Genomic DNA, 24,105 nt, shown 5'->3' with positions numbered 1-24,105 from the left:
ACATCAAATTCATGAGAATCTAAAGGAAAATTTTGGGAAAATTGTAAAATCTTTCAAAAATGCAAAATGATGATTTGAAGAACAAATTGGTATCAGAACTTGATAATTTTAGTGTGGTTGAATTCGTACCGGAATGGGTGTTGGGGTTTTATAAATTTTATCGAGTTCCGAGGTGCGGGCTCTGGGAGTTGACTTTTATTGACTTTTTAGAATTTGAATAAAAATCACACCTTTATTAATTGAAGTTGTTTACCCTTTCACATCACGACTCAGCCAACAAACTCCAATAATTTAGTCAAATCCTTCAAGTGTAAACTTTCACCTGTAAGTTTTTAAATTGAGGTCCTTCGAGTGTAAACTTTCACCCGTAAGTTTTTAAATTGAGGTCTTTAGAATATAATCCTTTCCAATAAGATTTTTTTTTTGAAATATTCTTCCTTCAAATAAATATCTTTCAAATATAGTTCTTTCAAGATAAAAACCTTTCAAATATAAACTTTTCCAGTAATATCTTTCGAGTATAAGTCACCCTGTGACACTTAAGCATGGAAGATAAGCAGTTCCGAACACAGATATAACCACAGAGGAATCTACCGGGATACTGTCCCGTAGTCCCGAATTAAATATGCAAGACAGGGGGATCTCCCGGAATACGTCCGTAGTCCCAATTTAAATATGCAGTGCTAGGGGATCTCCCGGAATACATCTGTAGTCCCAAAGTAAATATGCAAGACAGGAGGATCTCCCGAAATACGTCTGTAGTCCCAATTTAAATATGCAAGACAGGGAGATCTCCCGGAATACGTCCGTAATCCCAATTTAAATATGCAGTGCTGGGGGATCTCCCGGAATACGTCCGTAGTCCCAATTTAAATATGCAGTGCAAACAACAGAGATAACAACTATAACACGACAGAAACCTCGTACATCACCACAACAAGTGCAAAAGCAACAATGACAAAGATGCAAGGTACAACGAGCAAATCAACTCAAGAATTTAAATCACAAGAACGGTAGAACTCATTCACAAGGAATAACCACAATGAAGAATGCTAGGCACAATGAGAACAACTTAACAAGGAAAAACAAAACAAAATATAGCAACGATTCCACAATATTCAAGTCAACGATAAGAAGCCAACACGAGTCAAATAGTTCCAAATAATGGCAAGTCAACTAAGATATAGGTTATCTAAACTCCTTTTGAGGTTGAGCAATTACGAGGAATATTCAACACTTCTAGTAAGGATAAGCAACGAAAGATAATCATAACTCCAATTAAGACTAAACAATTATAGGATGAGAAAATAATTATTTCAATTAAAGATAAGCAGTTATGAAAAATATAGCACGATGATAGAAGAGGTAAAATCTTTGGTTACGTCGAATAAGGGTCAAATAGACAGTAAGAGTGAATCCTAAAGCAATTATCTCTAATCAAAGCATGTAAAGGTGAAACTAGCAAATAGGAATTTAAGCGTATCAAGAACAACCTCATACACGATGAATATAAGAACATAAGAACCTTAAAAGGCTAACTTTTCACAAATAAGTCTGAGCACATACTCGCCACCTCACATACATAGACTACAATCACCATAGATGACTCAAATGCTAAGGGGAAAATCCCCCACACAAGGTTAGGCAAGCTACTTACCTCAAACTGCGCTCAATCAGTCAAGTAGTATGCCCTTTCCTCAATTTTTTGACTCCGATCGGCTCGAATCTAGTCATAATTAATTAGATTCAATCAATACAAATAGTATGAATAAATTCTATATGAAAATATAATTTTTCTACAAAAATCCGAAATTTAACCCAAAAATCGCCTGTGGGGCCCACATCTCGGAACCTGACAAAAGTTACAAAATATGAACACCCATTCCGATACGAGTTCAACCATACCAATTTCATTCAATTCCGATAATAACTCGACCTCCAAATCTTAAATTGAATCAAGAGGGTTTTCACAATTTTTTCCAACTTAATTCACCGAATATATGTTAAAAACAACTATGGATTCGGGTAATTTAACCAATATTGAGTCAAGAACACTTACCCTGTTGTTTCCTCTGAAAACTCCCAAAAATCGCCTCATCCCGAGCTCCAATCCGTCAAAAATAGAAAATGGGACGAAGTCCCATTTTCTGAACTAAAACTCACTGCCTAGGCTTTTCTTCTTCGCGTTCGCGTGACTAGTGTCGCGTTCGCGAAGGCCTGACCATGCACAACATCACGTTCGCGTTCGAGCTCTCGCTTTCGCGGTAGCCAACTGCCTTCCTTCTTCGTGTTCGCAGTCCATGCTTCGCGTTCACAAAGGGTTAAGGGCTCAAGGTCCCGACTCCCCTTCCTTCTTCGCGTTCGTGACCACTGCGTCGCGTTCGCGTAAGCTTGACCAGACCTTGCCTCGCGTTCGCGTCCACTCCTTCGCATTCGCGAAGGTCAAATCCAGCACCCTCAACATTTCTTCGTCGCGAACACGGGACTTTCTTCGCGTTCGCGAAGCAGGAAACCAGACACCAGAATCAGCAGTTCTAAAACAGCTCCAAATGATCCGAAACCACCCCGAAACACACCCGAGGCCCATGGGACCTCAACCAATTATACCAACCAGTCCCAAAACACATTACGAACTTGCTCGAGGTCTCAAATTGCATCGAACAACATCAAAACGATGAATCACACTTCAAATAAAAAATTCATGAACTTTAAACTTTCAAATTCTATAACTTGTGCCGAAACACATCAAATCAATCCGGAATGACTTCAAATTTTGCACACAAGTTATAAATGACATAACAGACCTATTCAAATTTCCAGAATCGGATTCCGACCTCGATATCAAAAAGTCAATTCCCCGGTCAAACTTTCCAAAAATTCAATTTTCGGCATTTCAAGCTTAATTCCACTACAGACCTCCAAATAATTTTTTGGACACGCTTCTAAGTCCAGAATCACCATACAGAGCTATTGCCATTCTTAATTTTTCATTTAAGCTTCAAATTAAGGATTATTCTTTTAATTTAATTCTGAATCTTTAATAAATCAAACTCGACCACACCAGCGGGTCATAATACATATTGCAAAGCTGCTTGAGACCTTAAGTCACTAAACGGGGCGTAAATTCTTAAAGCGACAAGTCGGGTCGTTACATTCTCTACCTCTTAAACAAACGTTCGTCCTCAAACGTTCTAAGAATTATTCTAAGATTATCAAATTGATGATTTTTACTTTTACACATATACTCACGGTTTATTCCACGCTACCGTATTTGAGATAAGCGTGACAACATCATCTCATTTGAGATTATTTATTTTATCCATACTTAAAAACTTTAAGGCCATTTTCTTACGCTCTAATATTTTCAAAAGGCCTGATTTCTCACAACAACGCACATTATTAGTCTCAATTTCCTATAGCAACTAGTGCCTATGCACACATCAATTTTCTCGATAGTGTTGAAGTAATTCAAAACTTTCTTTGGGGTGCTACATTATTCCCCGCTTAGGATCATTCGCCCTCAAACACATAGCATATTTATCTCTTCTTTTGCAATTCTCAATCCTTCAAATTTTACTAACTCCAAATTTTTCATAAATTTCGGCAGAGTCTCCCCTGTAATTGGGCCTATCCACCCGCCAGAGTAACACCAAACAACTCTTAACAACACATCCACAACCCAACAAAGCACCACAATGTATATATCAATAACACTAATCTCCGCATTACAAGCACTGCATTATCATAATGATAATCCGGGCATGATGCACATCATATGTACACTCATCACCACATCTCTGGTCTTAAAAGCTGTTCATAAATAAATTTCAGCATCATCCACCTCATTTCGAATTTTCACAATACTGACAACAGAATGTGAGTTATGAAGACCTCATGATTACTTACTCGGATTACTGAGTCACATTTAACGCCACCTGGGCACTCATCTCATAGGCTAAAACTCAATATTTACAGCACGAAAATGGTTGAATATGCACAGAAAATATACAAGAATTATCAGAAAAGCCTAACAGGCATGACTCTCTATTAATATTATTGTACAAATTAATTTTTCACAAAGGAAAAATTTTAAACTCATAAATATTTCACCACAAGGACCTCGTCCTTATATAACTTCCACCGTGGCTTGAAGCCCGATTTAAATAGTTCACATCATGTAAAAATGCGAGGATCTTGTCCTCCACTCCGAATCACAAGTATTTTGCACACTGTGCCAACTGAAATTTAAATTTTTGCTTTCTTTCTTCTTTTCAATATATTTCATAAACAGTTTTCACAACACATAATGAATTCCCCTACCGGTAGGACATATAATTCATAAAAATTGGAATCAATTATATGAATAACAAGAGTTACTTTTGGGCTTATAGCCCTCAATTATGTACCAAAAATATAATGACAGACACGGGTTCACATCTTTAAATCTCCCAACAGGGATAAACATATAAGTGGGTCACAAATTTACGAAGCTCACCCATAAGTGGAGCATAATAGGAGGACTCACCTCAATATTCAGAACCGAATCAAATTAAGAAAAATATCCTTTTATGATAAAAATCAGGATCGTACCTGTAACGTCACCATCTGGTGTATTTGCCTCAGCCAAATCATAGCAATTATATCAACGGGTCGGGTCTCCACTTCTTAGGTGCCCACTACCTGCCTGTCCTCCACCTCTAGCTGACTGTGCACATGGAGTATTAACCGGAATAAGGCTTATAGCCTAAATATTCTGATGAAATCCGTCTCTTCCAAAGCTGGGACATTCCTCTTGATGCGTGTGGTACAATTACACTGATAACAACCCCTATGAGGTCGTGGATGCTCGTACTGAGCCTATGCCGGATAACTAAAATGATCATTATAGAATTCTCGTGCCGGTGGTGCGCTGTAAACTGGAGCACTCCGAGTAATCTGATGTGCGGACTGAGCTGACCGACTGCTCGAGCTTCCGCTATAATGGGTTCTAGCTGAAGAGTAAAATCCACTGAACCCTCCAGATCATTGAAATCTTTTGGCCTCCTTAGACTCCCTTTCCTTATCTAAAACACCCTCAATTTTCCTTGCAATCTCCACTATTTGTCGAAATGGAGTATCAGTTTGCAACTCTCGATCCATGCATATTTTAATATCATAATCGAGCCCCTTAATGAATCTGCGAACCCGTTCTCTGATTGTAGGAACTAAGATAGGTGCATGATGGGCTAACTCACTGAACCTGATAGCATATTCTGACACTGCCATAGTGTCCTGACGCAACCGTTCAAACTCTGTGCGTCATGCATCTCGGAGAGTTTGGGGAACAAACTCGTTCAAGAACATTTCCGAAAATTGAGCCAAGTTGGTGGTGTTGCATCGACTGGTCTACCTTTTTCATAGATTTGCCACCACCGATACGCTGCGCCTGACAGTTAAAATGTAGTAACGGCAACTCCGCTCACTTCCACAATACCCATGGTGCGCAAAATACGGTGACACTTTTCTAGAAATCCTTGGGCATCCTATGAAATTGTGCCACTGAAAGTAGGTGGGTTATACTTCTTAAACCTCTCAAGCCTCTTTTGTTCTTTTTTCTGATGCCTCTGGCCTAACCTCAGGCTGAACCGGAATAACGGGTTATACTGGTACTATACCCGGAACCTGACCAATATGAACCTGCTGCTCTGGAGTTACTCTGGCTATAGCATGTGCTCCTCGTCGACCTCTGCCTCTGCCTCTAGCGACATCCGCTCCGGGATAATGTTATCAGCAACTGCAGCTCTTGTCCTCACCATCTATGAGAGAATGGAATGATAAAAGTTCAAACTTCGAGATTAATGAACTCGCACGATGGAATGAAAGAAGTGAGATTATCCTAATAGTTCTATAGCCTCTCGAAGATAAGTACAGACGTCTCCGTACCGATCCACAAGACTCTACTAAACTCGCTTATGACTTGTAGCACCTATGAACCTAGAGCTCTGATACCAACTTGTCACGACCCAGTTTTCCCTCCATTTGGTATCGTGATGGCACCTAGTCTTAGGGACTAGGTAAGCCTAACATTAATTGAAACAACATTATTTAAATAACATCTAACAAGTTAAATAGAAATCTCTTACAATTTCTAAAACCGGTAGTACGAGTCATAAGCTCTACAGAGTTTGCTATCACTTCTAAATACAACTGTTCGGACGTAAGTAAAAAATAGTGTAAATACAAAATAGGAAGGTGACTCCGAAGCCTGCGAACGCAATGGAAGGTTTACCTTGAGTCTCCTCAGCAAGGATCCGCACAGCTACTAGCGATCGATACTTGGATCTGCACAAAAATGTGTAGAAGAGTAGCATGAGCACACCACAGCGGTGCCCAGTAAGTATCAAGACTAATCTCGATGAAGTAGTGACGAGGACTAGTCAAGACACCTACTGGTCTAATAAACTGAACAAGTATAAGTATAGGGATGACAGAACATGACATCTATCTGAGGACCCACGATATGGCTAACGATATAACAACTGCAATTAGGAAGGAAAGACAACAAGTTACAACGTAACACCAGAATAAGACATAGAAGAATGAACGAAAGCACAACCCAAATCTGAAAATCACAATACAGTCAAGGCAAGTAGTAACTCAGCAACTGTAATAGTTTTCACATCAGGATTCAGCCAACAAACCCCAATAATTTAGTCAAATCCTTCAAGTGTAAACTTTCACCCATAAGTTTTTAAATTGAGGTCTTTAGAATATAATCCTTTCCAATAAGAATAATAATAATAATTATTATTATTATTTTGAAATATTCTTCCTTCAAATAAATATCTTTCAAATATAGTTCTTTCAAGATAAAAACTTTTCAAATATAAACTTTTCCAGTAATATCTTTCGAGTATAAGTCACCTTGTGACACTTAAGCATGGAAGATTAGCAGCTCTGAACACAGATATAACCACAGGGGAATCTACCGGGATACCGTCCCGTAGTCCCGAATTAAATATGCAAGATATGGGGATCTCCCGAAATACGTCCGTAGTCCCAATTTAAATATGCAGTGCTGGGGGATCTCCCGAAATTCGTCCGTAGTCCCAAAGTAAATATGCAAGACAGGGGGATCTCCCGGAATACGTCCGTAGTCCCAAAGTAAATATGCAAGACAGGGGGATCTCCCGAAATACGTCCGTAGTCCCAATTTAAATATGCAGTGCAAACAACAGAGATAACAACTATAACACGACAGAAACCTCGTACATCACCACAATAAGTGCAAAAGAAACAATGACAAAGATGCAAGGTACGACGAGCAAATTATCTCAAGAACTTAAATCACAAGAACGGTAGAACTCATTCACAAGGAATAACCACAGTGAAGAATGCTAGGCACAAGGAGAACAACTTAACAAGGGAAAACAAAACAAAATATAGCAACGATTCCACAATATTCAAGTCAACGATAAGAAGCCAACAATTACGAGGAATATTCAACAATTCAAGTAAGGATAAGCAACGGGAGATAATAATAACTCCAATTAAGACCAAACAATTATAGGATGAGAAAATAATGATTTCAATTAAAGATAAGCAGTTATGAAAAATATAGCACGGCGATAGAAGAGGTAAAATCTTTGGTTACGTCGAATAAGGGTCAAATAGGCAGTAAGAGTGAATCCTAAAGCAATTATCTCTAATCAAAGCATGTAAAGGTGAAAATAGCAAATAGAAATTTAAGCGTATCAAGAACAACATCATACACGGTGAATATAAGAACATAAGAACCCTAAAAGGCTAACTTTCCACAAATAATTATGAGCACACACTCGCCACCTCACGTAAACAGACTACAATCAGCATAGATGACTCAAATACTAAGGGAAATCCCCCCCCCCCCAAACAAAGTTAGGCAAGATACTTACCTCAAACTGCGCTCAATCAGTCAAGTAGTATGCCCTTTCCTCGATTTTCCAACTCCGATCGGCTCGAATCTAGTCGTAATTAATTAGATTCAATCAATACAAATTGTATGAATAAATTCTATATGAAAATACAATATTTCTACAAAATTCCAAAATTTAACCCAAAAGTCACCCATGGAGCCCACATCTCGGAACCCGACAAAAGTTACAAAATATGAACGCCCATTCCGATACGAGTTCAATCATATCAATTTCATTCAATTCCGATAACAACTCGACCTCCACATCTTAAATTGAATCAAGAGGGTTTTCACTATTTTTCTCAAGTTAATTCACTGATTAAATGTTAAAAACAACCATGGATTCGGGTAATTTAACAAAAATTGAGTCAAGAACACTTACCACGTTGTTTCCTATGAAAATCTCCCCAAAATCGCCTCATCCCGAGCTCCAATCCGTCAAAAATGGAAAATGGGACGAAGTCCCATTTTCTGAACTTAAACTCACTGCCCACGTTTTTCTTCATCGCGTTCGCGTGACCAGCGTCGCGTTCGTGAAGCCCTGACCATGCACAACATCACGTTCGCGTTCGAGCTCTCGCATTCGCGGTAGCCAACTGCCCTCCTTCTTTGCGTTCGTAGTCCATGCTTCGCGTTCGCGAAGAGTTAATGGCTCAAGGTCCCGGCTCCCCTTCCTTCTTCGCGTTCGCGACCACTGCGTCGCGTTCGCGTAAGCTTGACCAGACCTCGCCTCGCATTTGCGTTCGCGTCCACTCCTTCGCGTTCGCGAAGTTCAAATCCAGCACCCCCAAAAAAATTTTGTCGTGAACGTGGGACTTTCTTCGCGTTCGCGAAGAAGGAAACCAGACACCAGAATCATCAGTTCCAAAACAGTTCCAAATGATCCGAAACCACCCCGAAACACACCCGAGGCCCGCGGGACCTCAACCAATCATACCAACCAGTCCCATAACACATTACGAACTTGCTCGAGGTCTCAAATCGTATTGAACAATATCAAAACGATTAATCGCACTTCAAATCAAAAATCCATGAACTTTGAATTTTTAAATTCTATAACTTATGCCGAAACACATCAAATCAATCTGGAATGACTTCAAATTTTGCACACAAGTCATAAATGACATAACAGACCTATTCAAATTTCTAGAATCGGATTCCGACCTCGATATCAAAAAGTCAATCCCCCAGTCAAACTTTTCAAAAATTTAATTTTCGGCATTTCAAGCATAATTCCACTACGAACCTCCAAATAATTTTCCGGACACGCTCCTAAGTCTAAAATCACCATACGGAGCTATTGACATCATCAAAATTTCATTCCGGAGTCGTTTGCTCAGAAGTCAACTCTCCGGTCATCTCTTTCCATTTAAGCTTCAAATTAAGGATTGTTCTTTTTATTTAATTCTGAATCTTTAGTAAATCAAACTCGACCACACCGGCGGGTCATAATACATATTGAGAAGCTTCTTGAGACCTTAAGTCACTAAACGGAACGTAAATTCTTAAAGCGATAAGTCGGGTCATTACAAAACCCCTGAGAAGCAGAATAAAGTAGAAATTTATGTCATTCTTTCATTTTTGGACCAAGGAAGCTCGGGTGAGGTGATTGTTCGAGAGTTTTTCAAGGAAAACATTGGGGGTAAGAATTACTAACTTGATTTTTGTTAAATTACATGAATCTATTATTGTTTTTATCACTAAATTAGTGAATTAGGTTGAAAAATTTAGAAAACCCTCTTGGTTTAAATTTAAGATTTGGAGGTCGATTTGTTATTGGAATTAGATAAAATTGGTATGGTTGAACTCGTATCGAAATGGGTGTTCAGATTTTATGAAAATTATGTCGGGTTCCGAGAGGCGGGTCCTGCGTTGACTTTTGCTGACTTTTTGGAATAAAATTTTATGTCAACGTATTATTATTCGAAATTATTTTCGATGAATTTTAATGAAGTTGTACAATTAATTTGGATAGATTTGAGCTGTCCGGAGGTTAATTCAAGCAAGAAGGCTATTTTGAAATATTGGCATAACTTCAAAAAGATAAGTGCCTTGCCTAAACCTCGAGTGTGGTTAAATTACATGAATCTATTGTTGTTTTTATCACTAAATTAGTGAAAAGCCGTGTATGCGAGGTGACGAGTACGTACTCGGGCTTGTATGTGCAAAATATATTGGGTTTAAGTCTTAGGCATATTGTGTAGTAAATTGGATAATTATTGGCATTTATTTAATCATCTATTTGCCATGCCTAAATCCTTGTTGGTTGAACTTGTTTTTATATAACAATTTGATGTGATTGTTATTTTAATATTTATGTAATTCCGTGAGTTTGTTGGTTTGATAATTCTGGGAATTTAATTTCATTTTGAATTTTCCCTATGCAAATAATTAATTTAGCAAGTTTAAGAAGAAGTGTTAATATAATTATCTAAATTTGGATTAATGAAGGCTTTGATTTATACTGAATAATTTCTATCTCTGTTGATTGTTTTTGTGGTGTTATACACATTGCGTTGAGCCTTCGGCTATTTGTTGTGAAATTTATTGATTTGGTTGCATCTTTGGAATTTGGTTGTGGCCATTGGGCAAATTGTGATATGAATTAATTTTGTTATGTTGTCGTGATAATTTCCCATATAAATTATTGTGTTTTGTGAGTTGTTATTTTGAGGATATAAGGGTGGCATTTCACTGTTGTTATTTTGAGGATATAAGGGTGGCATTTCACTGTTGATATTATGTGGGTATAAGGGTGGCATTTCACTGTCGTTGTGTTTGTTGGAATATTGTCTGGGCGGAGCGATAAGGGTGGCTATAGGAGCAATGAGGGTGGCAATAGGAGCGATAAGGGTGGCAATAGGAGAGATAAGGGTGGCAATAAGAGCGATAAGGGTGGCTATTGATATTGTCTGGGCGGAGCGATAAGGGTGGCTATAGGAGCGATAAGGGCGGCAATAGGAGCGATAAGGGTGGCTATTGTCAGGGACGATATGTGATGATGTGGGGTTGTGGTGTTGATGATTTTCATGTGATGTTGGGATTTTCTTGTGTTTATTTTTATACTTTGTGCCATTTGTCTTGTTGTTGGTAAATTGATAACAACCTGATTTATGTTGAAATTGAGAGCCTGTGGCTATTGCCAGGCAGATTATAAAATGAAATGTGGGCACGAGGTGCTGTGATGAAATGATAATATTAATTGGCACGTGAATTGTCCGTGCAGTTGTGATATGAAATGAGGGCACGAGGTGCCGGAAAAATATGATGATTAAACTATGGGCATGAGGTGCCGTGAAAATATTAAAATGGGCTGAGACCCGTATTTTTATGATTATGAAATGAGGTGTCACGTGGTGACTTTTTAATTGAAAGAATTATATTTAAAATATTTATTTGGAAGGATTTTTATTCAAAAAGAATTATATGAAAGAATTGTATTCGAAAGATATTTATTTGAGAAAATTATATTTGAAAATATTTATTGAAAGAATTATATTTGAAAAATAATTATTTGAGAAAAATTATATTTGAAAGAGAGTTATCTGGAAGAATTATATGTGAAAGACAGTTATTTGAAGGACTTGATTTAATTGGGTGTAGTTGTGCTTATTAATTATTGAGTGATATTAATGCTACTGTTGTTATCTGTTGTGCATATCACTGGTTGTTTTATCCTTCCCTTATTATTATTTGTTTCCTATTATTTTGTATAATATGTATTGCACATGTTATTAGACTAGTGAGTTTCTTGACTGTACCTCGTCTATACTCCACTGAGATTAGTCTTGATACTTACTGGGTACCGACCGTGGTGTACTCATACTACACTTCTGTACATTTTTGTACAGAGCCAGGTATTGAAGATATCGGACTTGAGTAGAGTTAAAGCGGGATCGTAAGGATTCAAGGTAGAGCTGTTTGGTCATCGCAGTCCCTTGGAGTCTTTTCATTTTATTGTACTGTTAATTTGTAATCAAACAGTATTGTATATTCGGTCCTCGTGATCATTCCATGTATTCAGTTAGAGTTCTTGACTCAGTGCTACCAGTCTTGGGAGGTTGTATATTCATATTTATTCCATTGTTAGTTTTTATTACTTAGTTTCAAAAAAATAAATATCATCAAAATGCAATTGAAAACGGCTTACCTAATCTTAGAGACTAGGTGCCATCACGATACCTGTGGTAGAATTTTGGGTCGTGATAGTTAGTTAGGTTAAACAAGAAGTGAAGAAGTTCTGAGCCAATTGCTGGTATGAACAAGTATGCTATTAGGTCAATTATTTTTTTTAAAGATGTTATAGGAATAAGTTTTGGAATGACAAGGGAGAGATATCCTAGTGGTAAGGACCCTTTAGCTCGAATCATAAATTTGGGGGCTGGGTTACCAGGGGAGCAATGTGGGAAAGGGCCACTTGTAGGGCGATTTTGGAGGGGGTGGGTCTGGGTTTACCATATCAGGGGAAAAAGTCGTCAATAGGTTTTAAACGTGTAGGCAAGTTATGTAAAGGTATTGGCAACTATGGTGAAGTGGTGGAAAGTTGCAAACTTGATGAAAGTTGGAGAAATTAAAAACTGGAAGGGCTTTCCTGGGCTTAATGTTTGTTCTTGTGCAACTGATTTAAGTATAGTGGAACATTATGGATATTTTCTTCAGGAGGGGTAGGTTGGATTTTAAGATCGTTTTCTTCTTTGAGTAGCCCTTCCTTTTATCTTTCCTAAACCGAGGGTCTTTCGGAAACAACCTCTCAGCCTTCTTGAAGGTAGGGGTAACGTTTGTGTACATACTACCCTCCTCAGACCCCACTTGTGGGATTACACTGGGTTTGTTGTTGTTGTATAATTTCTGGGTAAATTTGTAGTCTTTGTTTGTATTCAAGTATTTAAATTTTTTTCTTCTAATTTCATATTCTTATGTTGAAACAAAGTAATTATTTTGTTTAATTTTTGGGTATCAAAATTACCTTTTAGTAATTTCAAAATATGACTAGTTTTGGAGTTTCTTTTTTTTGAGTTGAAGAAATCAGAAATAGCTAGTTTGATTTTTATATCTTAACTTCTTTTAATTATTTAATATTTGTACGAACAAAATACCTTTTAGGTGTCACTATACTTGCCAATTTGCACATAACACTTTTTGGTGAGCAGAATTATTATATTATCTTCATGAAAAACTTGGTTTAGAATTTTATTACTTTCTGTCTTTGTTTTGTGGATCCTACTAATTTTACTTTTTTATCCTAGAAGATAAGTCACGCTCGGGAAGATTTGTGGTAGACTTGAAGTTGGATTTGGCTTAGCTTAAGTGTCATGACTAGGTAAGAAAGTCTTATTGTTTTACAACACATGATTTTACAGATTTATTCTTGACGTTTAGGATTTAGTTTTACAATATAGTCAATGCTTAAATGATTATATATTTGAAGATCTAATAAATTTAATTTTTAGGAATTCAAATGTTCCATCCAAGGAATGGATGGATTTACCAAGGTATAGCAAAGAGTATGTCGAGGGTGTTCAATCTTTCTTAGATTTTGCTTACTCTTATGGAGATCCTCAAGGCAAAGAAATTCAATGCCCATGTACAAAGTGTTGTAATATCCGATGGACTCAAAGGAATGTAGTGTATGATCATCTAATATGCTATGGATTTGTTCAAGGTTATACAAGATGGATTAATCATGGGGAATGGAAAATTTTGATAAATGTTAATTGTGACATGGATGATAATATTTACTCATACGATGATATTGATGGGTTATTGAATGATCAATTTAGAGATGTTGCACATGCTGGAGGAGTGTATGAAGGTCCAAATGAAGATGCCAATAAATTCTATAACTTAGTTGACGAGGCAAGCCAAGAACTATATCCTGGTTATAAAGGATTCTCTAGATTATCTTTCACAATCCGTCTATATTTGTTGAAGTGTCTACATGGATGGAGCAATGCGTCTTTCACTTCTCTTTTAGAGCTATTAAAAGAGGCGATGCCTGAGTTGAACATTCCTATATCCTACAATAAAGCCAAATCTATGGTAAAGGATCTCGGTCTTGATTATGAAAAGATTGATGCATGTCCCAATGATTGCATGCTATTTAGGAATGACCATAAGGATGATGAATATTGTCATGTTTGTGGAGCTTCTCGATATATTAAATATCCTGAAGTAGATAGTGATGAAGTAGATAGCGAGCTTGAGGCTTCCAAAAAAGGTTATCGCGTTCCAGCGAAAATTTTGAGACACTTTCTATTAATTACTAGACTCAAAAGGCTATTTATGTGCTCAAAGATAACATATACATTGAGGTGGCATGACGAGGAGCGTTCTAAAGTTGGAAAGTTAAGGCATCCTGTTGATGGGCAAGCATGGAAAGACTTTGATAGCTTGCATTCAGAATTTGCAAGGGATTCTCGCAATTTGAGACTTGGCTAGCAAGTGATGGGTTCAATCCATTTCGGACCATGAGCATATCTCATAGTACATGGCCAGTTATTTTAATGGTGTATAATTTGCCTCCTTGGATGTGCATGAAACCAGAATACTGTATGCTTTCTTTGCTTACACCTGGGCCATGATCACATGGAAATGACATTGACATTTATTTACAACCATTAATAGAAGAGTTAAATGTGTCGTGGGAGTCCGGGGTTGAAACATATGATGCTTCAAGAGATCAAACCTTTCAAATGCGAGCAGCTCTTTTATGGACAATCAGTGACTTTCCTGCATATGATATGTTATCCGATTGGAGTATAAAGAAAAAGTTGGCTTGCCCTTGTTGTAATTATGGCACTAATTCTCGTTATCTTAAACATAGTCGAAATATGTGTTATATGGATCATCGTGTTTTTCTACCTATGGATCATCCGTGGAGATCTAATAAAAGGTCTTTCAATGGAAAAATAAAATTTAGGCCTCCTCCACCTTTGTTAAAGGGAACTGATGTGCTTAATAGCTTACAGAATTTTAACAATGTGTTTGGGAAGAAGCGAAAGAGAGCAAATGATGGCCCTTGGAAAAAATATAGTGGACAACTCGTTACGCCATAACCTTGACGTAATGCATATAGAGAAAAATATAGTGGATAATGTAATTGAAACTCTTTTGGATATTTCTGGCAAGACAAAGGATCATGCAAATGCTCGTTATGAACTGAAAGAGATGGGCATTAGGAAGAACCTTCAACCAAAGGATACAAAGGATGGCAAGAGAACAAAGTTTGCAAAAGCATGCTTCTCAATCACCAATGGTGAAAAATCAATTTTCTGTGGTGTTTTAAAGACAGTAAAGCTACCTGATGGTAGTGCTTCCAACATATCTAGGTGTGTGCAGCTAAATGAAAGAAAATTATCCGGTTATAAAACCTATGATGCCCACTTCATGTTACATTACTTGTTGCTAATACCAGTTAAAATCATACTTCCTGATCATGTTGCTATCCCTTTGATTCATCTAAGTTCTTTCTTTCGCCGTTTATGTCAAAACGTTATCACAATGGAAGAGCTAGATTGCTTGGAAGTAATTCCAGTACCCTCTTCATGTGCAAGTGCATCAGAAAAATTTGTAGTGATAATATCCTTTGATTGATTTAATGGAGCACCAACATTCTTCTGTTGATTTTGCCCACTGCCTGGAGAGTTTCCTTGCTTATTTCCTGAGCTTTCACTTATGTCCTTAAGATGCAAACTCCCTACAGCATGATCATGCTCTATATTCAAAGCATCAAAGGTGTTTGAGTAGTTGATTTTCCCTGAATCCTCACATCGTGCACTTGTAAAGATTTCTCCGATAATCTGATTTCCATGGCCTGGATTTTTCTTTTTGTTAAGTGATGGATGAGATCGAGTTACCTTTGTCTACTCTCGATCATTTAATTGATTCATAACTTGAGAACCTGATTCTAACACAAGCGTGGCCTCATTCTCATGCACAACAGATTTATGCACATCAGTAGCAGCTGCAACTCCAAAACTTGACGCAACTCTAGCACCTTTTGTAGCACTAGGAATATTAGCTGATTTTTCACCCTTAGTTTTCTCAACTAGCTGCACCTCAAGACCCCTCTGCTCAATACCTGCTACATCATTTTCACGACCTGATGCAACAGTAGGAACAACTCCCCATGTACCATCATCAGCTTGACCTGCAATATTATGTGTAATTCAAGAGGACTTAGGATTAACATGCACAATGTTCTCACCTCCAGTTCTTTTTGCACTAGTTTCACCCTTAGCACCTGCTAGTTTTCTAGTTGATTCACCTAGAGTAGCAGCAGGTTGATCAGCCCCAGATCTTCTCTCTTGCTCAGCTGATACTAATTTCAAATTAGACTGTCCCTGACCACAATTAATTTTTCTAGAACTAGGTTGAGCACCGGTTGCATTCTTGGCAGTGGCTTCACGATTAACCAATACTTCACTGCCTAAAACAATACCTGAATCTGTCATATCTGGATTTGTTTTTGGAAAATATTGATCTTTTGTTTATTGATCATGAATAGAGCAGTGTAAATTTCGAAAGCTTCATCTTTATTGTAAAGCTTGCTTGTTTGTGATTATAAAATAATTTTTAGAGCCTATAAAGGAAGTTTTTGCAAATATGCTATGGTGAATTCAGTTGTGGTTGTCGCAAGGTGTAAATTTATCCACCGGGTTGTAGAGGAAAACATGATAATATGCAGAAGTTTGGCAACAGAATAAGGTGGGTACTTGGGGGAAAAAATCAGTTCTGTTTGTTTGAAACTTCATATTAAAATGGCTACGATCCTTGTCGCTGAAAACTCTATTGACATTCTTGGCTAAATTTTGAGGTCTGAAATCTAACTTGACTTGTTGAAACTTATTTTAGTGTCGGTCTATCTTGACTTGTAAGTGATGGGCAATAATATTTTTTTTGACAGTCTGAACTTCAAAATAGTCAAAATTTAGGAAAAACAACAGATGATGCATTTAGGGCTGTATTTGGAAAGGAGCAGCCTAATCGGGTTAGATGCTATGGTAGATCGGTGATGACAAGCTCTCTGAAAAAAGATGAAGAAATCACCAAGCTTAAACAAAAGCATGCCAACGAAATAACTTCTCTGAATGAAGAAATGAAGGAAATGATAAGAGAAGAAATGCGATATTTTTCTAGTCAATTGGTGAAAAATAACCCTGGACTGGATTTTCATGATATACAAGGGTGTGTTGGATCTAATATTCCTTCACCGGTTGATGCAAGTAGTGCACGAGTGTAACGACCCGACTGGTCGTTTTGAGTATTACAACCCTATTTTCCCATTTACTTCTCAAATTGTACTTTACAGTTGTTGTGTGGATTGTCGAGGCAATTGGTTCGGGTCCAGTGAGGTTTTAGAATGAATTGGAACACTTAGTTTCAAGGTTTACAGCTTAAGTTAAAATAGTGACCGGATGCGGACATATGTGTAAACGACCTCGGATTCGAATTTTGATGATTCCCATATCTCCGTATAATGATTTTGGACTTAGAAGCATGTCCAGAAAATTAATTGGAGGTCCGTAGTGGAAATTGACTCGAATTGCCGAAAGTTGAATTTTTGGGAAGTTTGACCGGGGGTTTGACTTTTTGATATCAGGGTCGGAATCTGATTCCGGAAATTTGAATAGGTCTGTAATGTGAAATGTAACTTGTGTGCAAAATTTAAGGTCAATCGAACGTGATTTGATAGGTTTCAGCGTCGTTTGTAGAATTTGGAAATTTAGAAATTTATTAGGCTTGAATCCGTGTGTAGTTCATATTTTTGAGGTTGTTAGGTATGATTTGAGGCCTCGAGTAGATCCGTATTATATTATGGAACTTGTTGGTATGTTCGGACGGGGACCCGAGGGCCTCTGGTGAGTTTCAGATGGTTAACAGATTGATTTTTGAATTTGGAAGACTGCTGGAACTGAAGCCTTCTCGTGTAATCGCACTAGTGGAAAAGTAGTCGCAGGTGCGAGCTCGCATGTGCGAGCAGGGGTGCACTGAAGCGAGGCACTCATGTGCGGAAGGAGCTTCGCAGTTGCGCAATCGCACCTGCGCGAGAAGGAGCGCAGATGCGGGCAGAGGGCTGTGAGGCATTGGTCGCAGGTGCGAGGGAAAATTTCGCACCTGCGTGAGCGCAGATGCAGATGGACAGGAGCAAAAGCGAAAACTGGGCAGGTGAGTGGAGTCCGCAAATGCGACATTTTGCTTGCACAAGCGGATGCGCAGGTGCATAAATAATGTCCGCAGATGCGGAAATCGCTGGGGCAGAACCTTAAATTCGAGGGTTCAACATTTTCACCCATTGTCAGATTTTGGAGCTCGGGTTGGGCGATTTTGGAGAGAAAATTTTCCACACAACTTGGGTAAGTGTTCTTAACTCCCGTGTGATTATATTACATAAATTTATCTTCATTTTTGGTGTAAGATTATGAATCTTCAGGAGAAATAGAAGGAAATTTCTATAATGTCATAAAATGAATTTTTCAAGTTTGAATACCGATTTGGAGTCGGATTTGAGTGAAAGTAGTATGGTTGAACTTGTAATTGGATGGGTTGTCGTATTTTATTAGTTTTGTCAGATTTTGAGACGTGGGCCCCACAAGTAATTTTTGGGGGCGTAATTTTGAATTTTATGAAAAATATTAGCGTTTTGATATGGAATTAATTCTTATAAATTGTGTGGGCTGAGTCAAATTATTATGACTAGATTCGAGCCGCTTGGAAGTTGATACGCGCAAAATGGAATTTCTGGAGCATTGCTTAGCTTGCTCGATATTGGATTTGGCTTGTTCGAGGCAAGTAACTCTTCTAATCTTGGAGTTGAGGGTATGAACCTTGAATATATATATTTCGTGAATTATTGGGAGGTGACGCACATGCTAGGTAATGGTCGTATGGGCGTGCACAATAGAAATTGTGACATAATTGTTTCTGTAGAATTTTGTAGTTAAATGATCTTGCCATTTTCCATGCGTTTTATGAGTTAGAGAAATTAAGCTGAAAAACAAATTAAAAATCATGTTTAGGCTATGTGCCAGTATTATTGGGATCCACAGAGGTCATATTGCTATAAATTATTTATTTAAATTGAAAATTCATACTCAATCATATTCATTTCATTGCATATCATATCTCAGTCTCTGTTGTTATTTATTGATACATCTTATCATTATTTTTGGGCTATTTTTCATGACATTGTGAGCCCAAGAGACTGGAGAGATTGATGACCGAGTGAGATCGGGGGCTTGATTTGTGAGGATATTTTGGGATCGGGTTGCACGTCGCAGCAGGCCATGTTGGCTTTATATATATTATTACTATTATACGGATCGAGGTTGCCCGCCTGCAGCAGGCCTTATTGACTTATTATGGCATGTGAGTTGTCCATGCGGATTCTGATATGATATTATAGCACGTGAGTTGTCCGTGCAGCACCTGAGTTGTCCGTGCAGATTATAGAGTTTGGGCTGTAGGAGCCCCTCCGGAGTTTGTACACACTCCTAGTGAGCGCAGGTATCTACTGAATGCAAGTGCCGAGTGCTGAGTGACTGGGAGGCCTGAGTGATTGTGAGGTATGCCCGAGTGGCAAGAGTGATTGTGAGGTATGCCCGAGTGGCACAAGTGACTCTGAGGTTTGCCCGAGTGGCTGTATATGAGTGATGTTCTGCCCGAGGGGCTGTTTATGATTTTTTCACTGAGTGGTATTGCTTTGGCATGCACACATGACATACAGGCATAGAGATGTATTTTTCCTCGTGCTGTACAACATCACATCATTCATGATTTCTCACACATTTTGACAGATGGGCATAGTGATGCATTTGTTTTACACGGGTTATCCGGAAGGAAAATGAAACATATTATTCATTATTGAAAATATTTTTGGAGAAATTTATTGTTTTCAAACTATTCATATTATTGGCAACTTCGGCAAACGATTTGGGTTTTCACTGATGTATTTGAAAGAAAGAACTACTATTTTTGAAATCATTATTTGGCTGAGTATTTTATCCCTGAGTTGCTTCTGGTATTATTTTCTTTATGTTTTTATGGATTGTTGTGGACTATTGGTTTTGGACCCGACCTTGGTGGAAGCTCGTCACTACTTTCAACCTACATCTAGGTTTGTTACTTACTCAGTACATGGGGTCGGTTGTACTGATACTACACTTCTGCACATTTCGTGCAGATGCTGGCTGTTGTTGATGATGTGCTCGATGGTTGCAGGATTTGAAGATGTACTTGTGTTCTTATTGTAGCTTCCTCTTGTTCAGGGTAACCTTAGATTTATAAAAGCTCTGTTTATATATTATTCAAACAGACTATGTATTTATTTCATTTTCGCTTTGTATACTCTATTCTTAGAAGCTCATGATTTGTACTACCAGTTCTTGGGAATTGTATAAGATCAGGATTTTTATTCACTTAAATTGCTTTAATAATTATTATTGAAATTGGTTAGTTGGATGAGCTTGTGAAGAATTTTGTGGCACTGACTACTGTATTATGACAGTAATAAGGTATGGGTATTATGAATTATGGAGTGTTTTAATCTATGGCTTTGAGCCAAGTGGGGGAGCCTGCTATAGACAAATCAATTCATGGATATGTGTCAAATTTTATTTGGGTACTTGGGAATCAATGATGACTTCCAGAGGTGGAGTTCGAAAATGACTCGAATAAGGAAAATTTCTGGTTACGGATTATATTGCACGGATGAGTATATAGGGCACGTGTCTTTTGGCCCATTTGGGCATTGCAATTAGATGTGAGCAAAGTGGGTGACTTCCGAGAAAATTCAAGTGGGTTTGAGAATTATTGAGAATGTTTCTGGACTTATGTATGGATAAAAACCCGAGATTTGCGTTTGATGGTGCTTGAACTTGCGGAAATTCTATATGACTATGGATTCTACATTTTTGTGTAAGGAACGTAAGAAGAGAAATTTCAAATTCACATAATGTATTCTCATAGTGAGTGTTATAGTTGTGGTATTTTTGAAGGTGCTTAAGAAGAATACAATTGCTTATGGGTCGTAGGGCGTTGTGGTTCTTTGCTAAGGTTTGTAGGGTGCGTTATGATTAAAGATCATGGTATTTTAGCAAGAAGAAATATCAATCTGAAGACAAATTCGGAAGGGACTCAGAGAAAATAGGACAACTGGGTAGTAGGTTGGATCAGTATGGTAATGGATATGATCGGTTCTTTGGGTGCTTATGATGTGGGGGTTTTCTACAGGTGCTTTGTGGCAATACACCTGGACTTGGCGACATGCGTGGCTTGGTCGAGTTAGAGGAATTTAGTTTTAAGGGCTTGATTATGTGCAAATGAATTCCAAAGTGTATTCTTGATGGTTTCTACTGGTGTGGAGAATGTGTTGTATATTGTGATTTCCTCCTGGAAAGAAGCAAGAGAAAGGTTTCTAACTAAAATGGTATGTAAATTATTGGTGACTCAAAGTTGATAATAAGATTCTTGTGCTTTTCACATGATGGCAAGATAGATGTTATGTGTTGTACAAAAACTAGATTTTCATGTACAAGGTGGCAGTACAGTCTTGAAGAGAAGGTAACGAATGTTATTAAACATGGACGGTTTCAAATAACTAGATGAATACTATTACTACTTGGTATTGTATGAGAAAGGGGCGGATTTCAGAAGGCGCATTGTATTTTGACTTACGGATGTATAAATTATTATTGCGGTACTCACATGGTTGATAGACTGCTGATATTTAAATTTTGTCAAGTGGCACGGAAGAACTTTTAAAGTATTTCTCGTGGTATGATCGTGTATGAGATAGGTATTAGGCATTCAGACGGTGGAGATGGAATCAAATATGGTGATTCGCGTGTTCTATGGATTTGGAGATTGGGAGTTCCGAGGAGCAGATTGTTTCACAGTTGTGAACTGTGAAGTTGTGGCCGAGCTAGCCGGATGATGAAATATGTTATGATTCAGTCATTATGGATTTTCGGAGGGATTTTTATCTATTTGTGGGTAACTCGAGTTGATTTTGGGGTCCATAGGCAGGCCCAATTAATATGTGTATTCTACACCGAGCCGGAATGGTTGGCCTCATACTGCTATTATTGAGGGATGTGTCATTCGGTTGATGTTGAACTTATTCGTGTTCTCAAATGATCTGTGAGTTACTCCTTTATGCTATGAGGAGTTGTGATTCATTAGTTATATGCACAGATGGTGCAGTTCTATTTGAGCTTTATAGCGAAATTTGAGTGTGATGAGTACTTGGTGTATTGCATGATCGATAGCGTAATAGCATAATTGTATTTTTGTCATTTGCCTCTCCGTCGTTATTAATTCGGAGCAGGGTGGCTCAGAGTATAGAACATGAACCTCGTGTTAGAATCGGGTGATGGTTCTACGGTGTATGATGAATTTTCAGTGTTTCGTTGTGGCGGTACTTGTTAATCTGGTGGGGGCAATTCTCTCATTTGAGTCATTTTCCATGACTGGGTACATTTGAATGTTGCGTATTGTTGCACGGATGGCATGGGTTGTGGCTCCGATTTATATTGGTGCGGATGTCTGTGGAACAGTTATGTTTAGTAATAGAAGGTCATTGGACCTGGAATGGGAACTATCAGGTTTAAGTTCGGTATATTCGGGAGTATAATATTGAAAGTCAGCTCAGAAAATGATTATGGTTCCGGTTAGGGCGAGAGATCTCCATGACTTGTTAGTCTGATAAGGGGTTACGAGATTCTGCATGTTTCTTTTATCATCAACAGTGTATGAAGGTTTTGGGATAAGGTTTGGTTCGATATGGGTTTAATACTAGTATGCGGTTGGTTTTGGAGTAGTCACTGCGATCAGGAATAGTGCTACGAGCATGCGAGTTGTGTAATATGTTGGTTGATTATATCCGTAGTTATAGTTATAGCTCGATGTAACTTGTTCAGACTTATACGGTGTGTAAATGTAGATTTTGATGGCTTGGAAACAACTCTTGGCACGTTCGAGGACGAATGTATGTTTAAGTGGGGAAGAATGTAACGACCCAGCTGGTCGTTTTGAGTATTACAATCCCGTTTCCCCATTTAATTCTCAAATTGTACTTTACATTTGTTGTGTGGATTGCCGGGGTAAGTGGTTCGGGTTCAGTGAGGTTTTGGAATGAATTGGAATATTTAGTTCCAAGGTTTAAAGCTTAAGTTAAAATAGTGACCGGATGCGGACTTATGTGTAAACGACCTCGGATTTGAATTTTGATGATTCTAATAGCTCCGTATGATGATTTTGGACTTAGGAGAATGTCCGAAAAATTATTTGGAGGTTCGTAGTGGAAATTGGCTTGAATTGCCGAAAGTTGAATTTTTGGGAAGTTTGACTGGGGGTTTGACTTTTTGATATCGGGGTCAGAATCCGATTCTGGAACTTTTAATAGGTTTGTAATGTGAAATGTGACTTGTGTACAAAATTTGAGGTCAATCGGACGTGATTTGATAGGTTTCGGCGTCGTTTGTAGAATTTGGAAATTTAAAAATTTATTAGGCTTGAATCCGTGTGTAGTTCGTATTTTTGAGGTTGTTAGGTATGATTTGAGGCCTCGAGTAGGTCCGTGTTATGTTATGGAACTTGTTGGTATGTTCGGACGGGGACCCGAGGGCCTCCGGTGAGTTTCGAATGGTTAACGGATTGATTTTTGAATTTGGAAGACTGTTGGAACTGAAGCCTTTTGGTGTAATCGCACCTGCGGAAAAGTAGTCGCAGGTGCGAGCTCGCAAGTGCGAGCAGGAGTGCGCTGAAGCGAGGCGCGCATGAGCTGAAGGAGCTTAACAGTTACACAATCGCACCTGCGTGAGAAGGAGCGCAGATGCGGGCAGAGGGCACGCAGGTGCGGACGGACGGGCGCAGAAGCGGAAACTGGGCAGGAGAGTGGAGTCCACAAATGCGACATTTTGCTCACACAAGTGGATGCGCAGGTGCGCAAATATTGTCCGCAGATTCGGAAATCGCTGGGGCAGAACCTTAAATTCAAGGGTTCAACATTTTCACCCATTTTCGGATTTTGGAGCTCGGGTTGGGCGATTTTGGAGAGGAAATTTTCCACACAACTTGGGGTAAGTGTTCTTAACTCTCTTGTGATTATATTCCATGAATTTATCTTCCTTTTTGGTGTAAGATTATTGAATCTTCAACAGAAATAGAAGAAA

General features: G+C 38.3%; 1 protein-coding gene across 1 annotated transcript; it reads left to right on the top strand.

The window, feature by feature from the left end:
• Positions 1-12,457: 12,457 nt before the first annotated feature.
• Positions 12,458-14,371, top strand: LOC107763637 (uncharacterized). Its single transcript, XM_016582125.2, has 2 exons — positions 12,458-12,597; positions 13,384-14,371. The coding sequence occupies exons 1-2, from the start codon at positions 12,458-12,460 to the stop codon at positions 14,369-14,371; spliced, it is 1,128 nt and encodes a 375-aa protein (XP_016437611.2).
• Positions 14,372-24,105: the final 9,734 nt, after the last annotated feature.

This window comes from Nicotiana tabacum, chromosome 12 (assembly GCF_000715075.1).
Source record: "Nicotiana tabacum cultivar K326 chromosome 12, ASM71507v2, whole genome shotgun sequence".
Taxonomy (NCBI): domain Eukaryota; kingdom Viridiplantae; phylum Streptophyta; class Magnoliopsida; order Solanales; family Solanaceae; genus Nicotiana; species Nicotiana tabacum.
This window is presented reverse-complemented; position numbering and strand designations above follow the sequence as displayed.